We start from the raw sequence: 12,214 nt of genomic DNA on the forward strand, positions 1-12,214 counted from the left end.
GGATATAGTAAGGTCCAAGAACTCCACAGGGAATGGGCCTGTAATGTCAAGCTGATCCACAGCAGTACTTTTCCCTGCTTGCCTTAGTACTTCAGGCTTTCTCTGCCAACTCTGTGACCCAGGACATCATCACTTCCCCATTCCCCAAATTCATACTCTCACTGTACAAAATTTCCTATGCTCAATTCAGCTGTTACTTTCTTTATTTCAATCCTGAATGGAGATGGAACAGTTGATCACTCTTCTAGACATAATTCACCTTCTGAGGTGGCAGGCAGGTGGTCTGTGGTATACAGACTCTGAAAAGTCAGATGCCACACCAAAGAGGAAATAATTTCTATAGCAATTAATTCCTCCCCTTAGTCTCCATTCTAAGAATTCATATTTACCGTGAGAGGAAAGAATCATAGTTTTCAACAAGAACAAGACACTTTAGAATAGGGATATGATAATAATTGTTTAACAACCAGCTTTTGGGGGGAGGGGGGAAGTATGCATGACATACTTTTAAGATCAATTTGCATTACTAGCAATTTTTGAAGATGAAAAGTAGGAATCCATTTGGAATCTAAGTAATTGCTGATGATATTTGGATTGTTCCTGTCTCATTTATCTTAACTAGATCTGAGTTCAGCTCTGTCATTTACTAGTACATGGCTTTGGGAAAGTGACTTCCCTCTATGAGTTTCATATTCTTCATCTGTAAAAAGAGGAAGCTAGACTTAGTTCTCTCAAGGCTCTTTCCCTGCTCTAACATTCTGTATCTCTTTCTATGTCTCTTGTGTCTCAAACATCAATGGATTTGGGAGTTGTGTTTGTCTTAGAATTCTGGAGAAGGAAGCCTTTAGTATGTCTGGAATCCATCCTTCCACCAAACAATAGCCCCTTTGAGGGAAATGACCAAAAGAGAAATAAAACAAAGTCCATCCGTATTTAAGAATAAAGCACAAAACTTTATTCATTGACTTGTTCTGAGTACAACAGTGATGCAGATTACAGGGGCATAGGAGTGCAATATGTGCTGCTTGCAACAGGAAAAGTGGAGAAGATCAGTAATTGTACAGAATAGCAACCCAGAGAATGGCAGGCTGACTCTTCACTCTGCATACAAGCATTGAGTACTCAGTGGGCAGACAAATAATTCACTTTCACAGGAGACACAACACACATTTCTTTCTTTCTTTTTTCTTTTTCTTTTCCCCAAAAGGAAGTCTTTCAAATACTTGTTTGAATATTTTTGGAAGCAGGAAGGGAGAAATGGGGAAAAAAATTCCTTAAATCTTTAAAAAAAAAAAAAAAAAAAAAAAAGAGAACCAAAATAGAAGTCATCTTTAAAGACTCTCATGCACAGATTTTTCAGCAACTTACAGAAATCACATACATTACTGGACATTTATATTAAGAATAACAAATTCATTTCCATGGGTAGAACGAAGTTTAACTATATCCTTGTCTTACTTCCTGAAGTGAAATAAAAATTGTAATAATTAGAGGGATTGCAATCATTTTGAATATTGACTTTTAAAACATATTACCATGGTTCATTAACAGTTCTGGGAGACACGTTAGGGAAGAAAGTTGTCTTAATGGTAGCTATCATTTTCCAAAGACCTGAAGTATCTTAAAATAAGCACTTGAATTGAATTTAGAACTGCATATATATCAGTTATTTCAAGGAATATTTATATCTAAATCTGCTTGATGAATTTAATCATAAATCAAACTGGGACAAGTTAAAATTCAAGCTATCGGGTAAAGAATGATTTTTGGTTTTACCTATTGCCTCATGGACAGTGTCTGAGAAAGCAATGATTGCTTGCTTTTGTACCCTCTCCTCCTCAAATGATCTTTCTTTCACTACAAGATATTCAGTAGTTCTTATTACGGGCAGAATTATTCTGACCAAAATAATTTTCTTTATATTAGAAATAATAAAACCTCTCTATAACTATATTAGAAATGTTTTTGTAAGGGAACACAGGCAATTTCACAGCAATAAGAAGCATCTGGGTATTTAAAACAAAATCCCCATTTCCACAGAAAGAACCACACTGCATTTTTTTTAATGTATGGGAAGAAAAAGAGAGCAACGACAATATCCAGGTATCAAATATACAGAAAAAGCAATTGAGTACAGAGTAAACAAGCACTGATGAAAAAGAGTAAATGATTTGTAAAAACTGGATTGGCTCCAGACATATTTCCCACAAAGGGTACAGATAGGTTGGTGACATGAAATTTATTTTCCTTTCAGCATCCTTCTTGTTGATAAGGAAAATGTATACAAAAGCATACAGCCTGGAAAAGTTGCCTGCCATTCTCCTAATTTAAATGATGACAAGGTGTTGTCTCAAACATGTTTTAGAAAGATCTATCTAATCAAAAGTGACTTGAATTTTTCAAACTTGCAAAAGCTTAACAGTATCCAAGAGAAGCAATTCTTTAGAAAAAGTATTTGCTTCAAAGAGTCATGAAATAGGATTAAAGTTTTATAAACATTACCAGCCAATCTGACATAAATTGCTGGTAAAGATGACTGATCTCACCATTCTAAGGGATGAGAGTAGTCACAAGATAATGGCCACAACTCCTGTATCAGAAGAAAACCAATTTGAAACATATAGTCTTCTGAGTGAAAGTGACCAGGGAACATCAAAGACACAGAATTACTTCTCACATCTTATTAACTTGCCAATTTTAGCACTGTTCCTTTGATGCTTTGAGGAAGAGGTGATTCAACAGAGCTCAATGCAGAAAAAAAAATATTAAGAGCACTTCACAACTAGTCCCAAGCTAAAAAAAGAAACAAATATATTGCTGCAATCTTCTAACACTTTTCCAATCATTGTATTCTGTTTTAAAAGACACCATTGGTAAGGAAGACTAAGTCTTACTTGGAACCTTCTTAAGTTCATTTAAAAGAACCATGCAATTTAGTTAGTGATTCACTTCTAAAGTACGCCTCACTTTGCATAATAGATGCATTCCGGAAAAGGTGTTTGTCGATCAGATGGTCATAGATCTAAGAATATTTTGAAAACAAATCAAGGAAAGTTGACAATTAAATGCATCTAATATCAAACTTTTTTTTTTTTTTTTTTTGTGAAGTGAATATTTACCCCTAATTTACATACTATATAAATAGTGTCATAGACAATACAGGGTTTGCTTTTAACAGAGCCCAGCTGCATTCTATATTGTGGCCTGGGTGTCTTGAAGGTGTGCATGCTAGACTGATTTTTTAATGAAACCGATAAGCCCACACGTATGATGTGGCAGTTACATAAACTAGACTGGCCCCATTCCCACCCTATAGTAATTTTATTAGATCCCTAGCCTAAAATGCATTTTATTATCATGAAGGTTTAGGTTTCTAAGTCTTTCACTCTCTAGGTCAAAGGGCAGCCTTGCCTAAAGATAGGAGGCTCCTATTAAGTTCTTTGGCAGGTAATTTTGGTGTGTGTGTGTGTGCACATGTTATGTATGTGGGGGTGTCTTCTGGTCTAGTTAATATTATCAGTAGCAAATGAAGGAGATGGAAAATGACTTTTCAGGTCTGGATGTAGGATCTACCTAAAACAAACAGTATACAATGGCAGTATCATTCAGAAGAAAGAACATGAGGTCTGAGATGTCTTGGGTTCTTCTCTTAGTTTAACTTGCCAATTTCAACAAGTTGTGTGGTATTGGACAAGCCATACAATCTTTTAGGGGTTTCAGTTTCTAAACTATACAATGAAAAGCCTGGATTAGATGTTATCAAAGGTCCCCTCGAGCTCTCACATTTTGTGATTCTATAACATCTTCCCTACATGGCCCAAAGTTCAAACTAATTATCTATGCCTACAGTTTCCAGGCACCTTAATTTTTCTTTTTCTTTTCTAAATGTACAATTATTTGGCTTGCAAGTACATTTTTATGTTATAAGTGATAAGAATATAAAATTATTAAGAGCCACTATTTTTTTCCTCATTAGATGAAAAATAATATGAAAGTCAAAGGACTGGAATTTTACCCAAGTAGTTTCCTCATTTACTTTGATGGCTAAACTCTGGGAATACATCCCTCCTATTAAAAAAAAAAAAAAGCCATGTAGAACTATGAAAGAGCACAAAACACTAGACAGCTTGCTTTGCCAGAGAAGATCACGAGACAATAAAGTATGAAAAAGGATTTTGGCAAGGGTTGCAGTCATAGGAAAGTTCAGAGAGATGACAGCAATAGACATTCTCACCACAGTAGGTAATAAAGCACTGAATGCTTCAAGGGACAAAAATGAAGGCAGGAGTTTTCATTAAAAAAAAAAAAAATAACCCAGTATGACTACCAGGGGAACAATTTGTTAAATGATTTAGTAGATTTAAGATATATATACATACACATATAGATACATATATGCAAGAACGGTCCTTGAATATTTACTTCATGATTCTGAAGGTACAATAAAATTAGATGGCTTCAACTAGGTTAGTAAATAAAAAAAGACCACTATACATGGATTCTACTCCCTATTATAGCACCTAGTACAATTAAGTGTGTTGTACCCACATAACACTTCCCCTTGTAACCTTACAAACAGTGCCCATTTGGAAAACAAATCTATTTGTTTTCACCATAGGCTGCATGACAGACAACTAATATTATTCCCAAAATGGTGTCAAGAGAAGAAACTATTCTTTTGCCAAAAATGGCATTCTTGCAGAGCAACTCAAACATGTTCTCCTTTGGTTTCTATAGGGACCTTCAAAGCCATGTTTTGACTCCTGCACCAGTGGTTTCAGTGGAGGCCAGGTACAATGAGCCAAATTTGAATGGCTCTTGTTCAGTGTGAGTGATCTAAGGTGATCAGGTAGTTTGACTAAGTTGTATTTAAGTTTCAAGGGATCTCTGGAATCCCATTTTAAGATATATATACTCTCCTCTTACAAGACTTTGAACATCAAGGGCAAATGGTTTGATCTGTCAAGTTACAAAGTTATCTTAATTTTTTTTGCTCTGCAGTCAGAATTTGGATGTCACTCAAAGCAAGAGATGGGTAATAATACCAGTGCATCATTAGAAAGAGGCTTCCATGTGCCAATATAAGATTAAAAAGCTCTATATCTCGTCTTGCTTTTCACCAGGGGATAGAAAGGTAGACTCATCCTTCCATAGAAATGAGCTGTCCCCCTGTACATTTCATTGACATATCCTTCAAAAAGTATAACATTCATGCAGAAATGAGCTTTTTGAAGCACATGATTCAAAAATTCTATTCAGTAAACCTTGACTTAAATAGTAGAAGACACAAAGGAAAGCCAACTTCCTCTTTCTCATCTTTAATTGAGTAAATTCGAAAGAGAGAAAACATATCCTTCCTTAGACTATGGTTGAAATGACCTTCAGCTTGATATATGATATGTGTCACATACTATATGGAAGATGCCAGGCTAGCACATTTGCATTGGCAAAAGAACATGAAATGTTATTTTCTATAACATGGTGTGCTTCCTGGGGCAACTTGGTGGCATGGGTCCCTCAAAAAGAATGTAACCCAGGTCAATCTGAAGGAGAGCTTTCCTTCCTCTCTTTTTGCAAGCTGGGTTCAGGTTTGCTACTTGCCTTTGCTGGGTAGATTAAGCTTAAACTAAATTATCTGAAGCAAAAAGAAAAAAAAAAGTGAGGAGGGAGAAATGCTGTTTACAAAAGCACAGAAATTCACCAACCACATCCTAGCAAATGTATGCAGCAGAGAGTGAGGAGCACATTTAAAATCATTCCATTGGTAAGCAGCCCAATGGAGTAGTTTACTCAGGTGTCTGCCTCTTTCATTTCTACTACAGCTACAGAATGGGCACTTTTAAATGAAGCCAATTAAGAAATATTTGTGCAATATGACTAATGTTACCATTTGGATATGTTACACAGGTTGTTGGGTTTTTTTCCCCTTAACCACAGTACTGTAATATGTATAATCATTTTTTGGAGTTATCATAACTACTTTCCCCCCCATTCAGCATCTTAAGGGCACTTCCTGGCTTAACCAATAAAGTCTGTTGTATTTTGGACAACAGTTAAAGGGAAACAAAATAAGAAAGTGGCTCAAATCATGTACAGAAGATAATGTAAAAAGGTCACACATGAAAACTACTGTCAAGTTTTGGAACATATAAAGTTCCACCCCATTGCTTCTTGGCAAGTGTTGCTGTTGGTAGGCCAATGCTTAGATCACGGGTGCTCAATCAGATTTTTCCCTTTTTGTTGTTGCTGTGGAGAAGTAGTTTGTAAGTTCTCCAATCAAACGTGGCCATTGTTTAATACTATATCCTATGCAGCATCTTCATTAACTTTTCAAATTGATGGGCATATGTGACTTAGAAGAGTTTTGCTTTTTTCTTCATATCGTTGCGTCTCCAAAGAGGTAACTTGTCAAACTCCTGTATTGACATTCCAAATATTTCTCGAAACACTTCAGGTGCCAAATGGCGCTGGACAAGAGAGAAATGAACAAGGCTCAGTTCTAGGTACTCATACAAAAACTCTAGACTGGTATTCCCTCCTCTGTCACTAAAGAAAATTCTAGTGGCCTGGGTAAATGTTATTATAGAAGTTTGTAGTTTTATTTTATCCCTTCATGCTGGTTTTCTTAGAGAGTCTGATAATGCAGGGTGATTTTTGCTTCTACCTGTGCATTAGATTATTCAGTCTAAAAATAGCTAGTAAGTTGTTTGTGAAACTTGGGATGATACTGCTGCTGAGGAGCTGGTGTCCAGGTTCACCAAACTGACGGGAGGACAGCTTTATTTTTTGATCTTGTATTTCTGGTGCCTAGTACAGCACATGACACAGGATAGATACTTTATAATGTCTGTTGATCAACTGCTACTTCATGGGATGACAGTTTACTTTACACAGGTGGCTGCCCTCAGGCAGAGAAAAATTGCAAACTTTTCTGCCAACATACATAGGTTTTCTTGATTGAAATCAGTCATTTGGATAAATACAAACAGCCGCCATAGGCATGTGTGCCCAAACAACACTTTTAACATGGAATGTGGGGACTTCCACAGTGTAAAGAAGCATGCTTTAACATTCCCTGGGTGAAATCAGTATCTCCCCTTCCACACCCTTTATTTCTGAGCTCATTTTAACATCTGAGCTGCCATTGCCACAAAATATTACAACTATATGTAAACCAAGGTCTCCAAAGCCAGGATGATCTGGCTTCAATATGGCCTCTGATACTTACTGGTTATTTGACTCTGGCCAAATCATTTAACTTCTGAGTGCTCTAGCAACTCTGTAAAACTATAGGTTTCATGCATAATTATTCCAAGAGATCCCTGCAGTGTGTGGAGCAGAGTGAGAGAGAAAAATAGAAATTCTTGATAGTTTTTAAAAAACTAATAATTATTAAAATAAAAAATTGCTTTGAAGAAGGTGTTGATCTGAATTGATAGAAAAAGGTTTTTCACCTTAAAGTTCCCTATATTGAAGAAATTACAGATGCAATCCCTTTCCCTTTAAAATTTGCAAAAATATTAATATACATTTCCTCAGTATATAAGCCATGAAGGTACAGGGTTTTACCTCCATCATTATTACACAGTCTGTACAGTCTCCTCTGGAGGGTCACATTTTAGCTGTTTTGGTCTTTATGATTTAGAATTATGTTTATGTCTTTACCCTTGTTTCAATACTAACAGTTAGTTGGGCCAATAAAATTTAAAGAGGCCAAAGGCTGGCTGGCTTTTGTGGTCACAAATATAGTGGTATATAGCTGCTAAGATGTTCTTTGTGGTGTTTCAGTAGGCACTTTCCATGTAAATCTCTTACCTGCAAATTGGAGTTTTCTTCCAAATTTAGAATCACCTACAAATTGCAGAACACTGTTTTTTCTCTTTTGCTAAACAGTTAAGATTTTTGTTTTGTTTTGGTTTTGCTTTTAGATGGGAACAGGGTGGGGGGAAGAAGAGGAAGAGAAGAAGATAAGAAGGAGAAAAAAAAGACAAATAGTAACAAGGAAACTTGTTCTTACCTCAAGTCTGGTTCTGTCTACATCTCTTAGTATTTTATTCCGCCCTCTGTTGGTCACCATGAGCATTTCATATGGGAAAATCTGTTAATAATTACATTAAGAAAAAAGAAGTTTAATTTTTACTGCAAGAGGCTAGGTATCTGTTTTCCCTCCCCATACTTAAAATTATTTGCCCTTAATGAAATCATTGTAGGTATACTCAATTTCACATGAATATCTTTGGAATAGCCTTCCTCCTCCTCCAAATGGAACAGAGTAATATAATTTTACTGTAGTGTTACTTATTTCTTTGCTAGCTTCAGAAATTTTGAAAATGGACCACAGCAGAGTTAGTATTTTCATATTGTTTGTATAATTAAAGGTGACAAGGCTTAATGCCAATTGTAGTTTTGTAGTTTTTAAAACCTCCAAATCAGATAAAGCATCTTAGTTTCATTTTCCATTTTTTCTCTTCAGTAAGAAAGTTTGTTAGGTCAGGTACAGAAGCAAATAACTGAAAAATTGAAAATGACTTTATTCTTTAGTTCAGGTCTGAGTCTTTATTTTCATTGCACTTTAAATTCAATATTTGGAATGGCTTGTGAAGGCCTTGTTACAACAAAACTCACTGAAGGAAGATCAAGACAAAATTCAACAGTGAAGAAAAAAAATAGTTAATAATATCTGAATCTGGAAATGCATATAAGGGCAGAAGTAATGTCTCAGAATCTAGCTTTTGCTTTTCATTTAGGGGTGGATTAACTTTGTGAATGAATCTTTTAGAAGGAATAGCTGATTCAGTCAGTCAATCAACAAGCACTGAAATGCTTACTATATGTGTCAAATATTGAAGTATAAAGACTTTCTAAGTGTGCCAACCGATAATCAACATTCCACCAAACTTACTGTGATTTCAATCATCTTAAAAATAGTTTATCGCTTCAACTGGTGATAGGGTAGTAGTAAGAGGGGCTTAAAAAATAAATACTACACAATTTTTTGTCTGCATCACAAATTTTTGCCATTCTGGAAAACGAATTTTTTATGGAGAACCTGTAACTAGTCTTAGCTTTGCTTGAAAGAAGATTCTCTCAAAGATGGAATTTCCTAGATACTATTTCCCCTTGCTTAGGCAAGGGATACAATGCTGCCTTATTGGTATTTCAAGGTAACAGTAGGACTTGTTCTCAAGTTGGATATCTTGTTTTATTACTCAGGACTTTACATTAAAATGACTATTTAATTCTGACACTGTTGCAGATGAAAGGGTCAGTCAATTGTTTACTAAACAAATGCCTCTTAGGAGGTAACAGTATCAGCTTATAACATGTAGTCTAGTAGATTCCCTAGAAGCATATGGCAAGTGCTTAAAATTATTCACTAGGTAAAATCAGATTTGTAAATAGTATAGTGCTTTTTCACTGATTTATTTAAAAATTTTATGACACTTCTTAAGTGACTATTATGTGTAGCATAGTGGTCAAAGATAAATAAGACATGGCTTATACTGCTAAGGACTTAAAATCTAGAATTAGATAATTTGGGGACAAAGCCCATTCTTCAAGAAAGTATGGTACAGAATAGATTTTGTGCATGGTGAAAAGTAAGATTAGAATACTGAAGGTTTTTAAAAATATTTTTTCTTAATTTTTAATTTTTATTAAAACTCAGTGTCTCAAAGGAAAGTCTATGATATCTGCATTTACCTTTGGCTCCAACATATTAGGCATGGACACTCCTCTGTCCATTCGCATTCCAGGTACGTGGCCATCAGGGAGGGTCTATACCAGACACAGAGGCATAAGATGATATACAGAGTAGAAAGAAACATATGCAAGGCATAGTGAAAATGCAAGAGAGTTTTATGTCTCAAGTTCCTTCTCTGACTCTTAAAATCTCACTGCTAGTTTACGCCAAGAAAATCTCAGCTACCATTTAAAAAAAAAGTGACTATGGAATTCTCTTCCATTTGTCTGCTCATATCCCAAAGATCCTGTCTTTAAAGATATTCAATATCAATTCAATAAAGAATTTCAAGAAACAGAATCTAATTCCCTTAATTAAAAATAAAAAAGTATTGATGTTCTAAATTACCTATAGGAGGAGCTAGAAACCATCTTGTGCTTCTATGAGAATCATATTTCTATCAATTTCCTGTTAATTAACAAGCATTTGTTAAGATCTTCAAAGTATTAGACCTGTGAATTCAGATCTCATATGAGCATAGATTTAGAGCTTGAAGAGATATTTGAGGTCACTGTGTTCAGCTCACTAATTTTACAAATTATAAAACTGAGGCACAAAGAGGTTAAATGGTTTGCCTAATGACATACAATTAGTAAGTGCCTAGAGTGGAATTTTAACTTGATCCTCTTGATTCCCAGTCCAGTGCTCTATCCATTTCACAATGCTCTTCATCCACACAGAATCACCAAAGAGCAGAATGGTAAGACTGGGAGGGACCTCTGAAAATACCTCATCCAATCATATAATTTAAAAGACAAAAACAAATAAACCAAAAAAACAAAGCCAGATCCAGAGAAGGGGGAAATGGGTTGCTCAAAGGCACACATGTAGTGAGTAGAAGTAGGTTACTTTGTTGCCTTGCATTCCACATAAGATAACAAATGCTTTTTGGAACTATGATTTTGATGTCACATTCCCTTTTGTTTTTTTTTTATTTATATCTCATCTCCATGTTAGAAAGCTTGGAGTCTGAGAATAAGTGTTGTCATGAAAGCAAACTGCTCCTAGCTGGTAAAATTCAAGGATGTCCTTTGTGGGCTAAAAAATGAGCTATTTCTTGGTTTATAGGACAGATATGAATGGTGAGAGATTGGAAATTCACAGGATAACAGGGTTTATGGAATAAAAAAAATAAGGGAGCCCCTTATGAACTTCTTTTTGTTGGAATTTGCCAATGGAGAGGAAGCAAATCTGTGACCCCAGATTGAGATGCCAAGTATTATCACTAAAAGAAAAAGGAAAGGGATGGATACTCGTTGCTTACACATTTTAGCACTGGAGGGGGCTTTCCACAGGAAGAAACATGTAACCTTTATTTTACTTTGTCTGATATGTGACTTACTACCAAGATACACTGTGGCATTAGTTACAACTATCTTCTGCCAGTACAGACGGAAGATTAGGTTCAATCATGTAGACAAATAGAAAATAATATCTTATTAACAAAAATTGTTTCATGAAGGACCATTTCACAGTTGGATAGGAGGATGGCTGGTGTATTTATGTTATCACAGAGGAAGAAAAATCACTCTGTACCTGGAAATCTGGAAAAGAAAAGGAAATATCATTAGAATAAGAACAGAAAAATGTGAACTGGTTAACAGAAAGAACAAATTTGTTTTCATCACTTGATACTATTAGCATTTCTATGGAATTTTTTCAGTATTAGCTTTACTAGCTAACAGAGATAAAAATGTTATTATCAATATGCTAACTAATTCTTGCTTTTATAATCTGTCACAAGTAGAAAACACCCCAACACAGACACATGTGTACTATTCCAAAACCAAAGAAAATAATGATAATAAAATTCACCCCTTATAATTTCAACCAAATCCAAAGTAATGTTTATTTTTCTCTCTCAATCAACTTATTACAAATATAAAATGTTTGGTAATACATAATATAAGGCATACATGATTATACACATACATATATATTATATATGCATATGAAAGCTATATTTTAAACTTGGCCTATGATTTAATTCATATGAAAAACTCCTGATGAGGGCTTTTTCTCTACCAATGTAGATAACATTTGATCTGCAACTCATAGTTTTAGAGAGATGTATGAGAAGTTAACAGATCAGTCCAGAAACTAATACTTACTATTTAGAGAACAAAAATAATTTCTCCATAATAAAATTTCATATTTCAATAACTATTTCCCATGGGGAAAAGCATGAGTGTCAGCTAAGCACAGACATCAGAAAATACTTATTGTAGGAAGGCTTACCTCGGACCCCACCACTGACATCACCATAGCTATTGTATTGGGCAAAATCAGTAGAAACGGGCTGCAATGGGGGGAAAGACATATATGAGACAATATCTTATGGTAATATTTCACAGAAAGAGGTGAAAAGAGGGAAGGGAGATTGAATTCAAAAGAATACCTCACAAATTTAGACCATCTTCATTTTTCTACTTGTCTTACTCTCCTCACACTTTAAAATCTTACTGACTGTAA

The 12,214-nt window shown here is 35.1% G+C and overlaps 1 protein-coding gene across 28 annotated transcripts in view; it reads right to left on the reverse strand.

The window, feature by feature from the left end:
• Window positions 1–932: 932 nt before the first annotated feature.
• Window positions 933–12,214, reverse strand: part of ABLIM1 (actin binding LIM protein 1) — a 396,709-nt gene continuing 385,427 nt past the window's right edge. For all 28 annotated transcript variants that reach the window (XM_031955891.1, XM_031955888.1, XM_031955887.1 and 25 more), the window contains 5 exons: window positions 11,981–12,041; window positions 11,279–11,286; window positions 9,703–9,777; window positions 8,018–8,098; window positions 933–6,467 (listed from right to left, as the gene is read on the reverse strand). In XM_031955891.1, the coding sequence (XP_031811751.1) occupies window positions 6,354–6,467; window positions 8,018–8,098; window positions 9,703–9,777; window positions 11,279–11,286; window positions 11,981–12,041 (339 nt within the window). In that variant the 3' untranslated portion in view covers window positions 933–6,353. The remainder of the gene's footprint in view (window positions 6,468–8,017; window positions 8,099–9,702; window positions 9,778–11,278; window positions 11,287–11,980; window positions 12,042–12,214) is intronic.

This window comes from Sarcophilus harrisii, chromosome 2 (genome assembly GCF_902635505.1).
Source record: "Sarcophilus harrisii chromosome 2, mSarHar1.11, whole genome shotgun sequence".
NCBI lineage: Eukaryota > Metazoa > Chordata > Mammalia > Dasyuromorphia > Dasyuridae > Sarcophilus > Sarcophilus harrisii.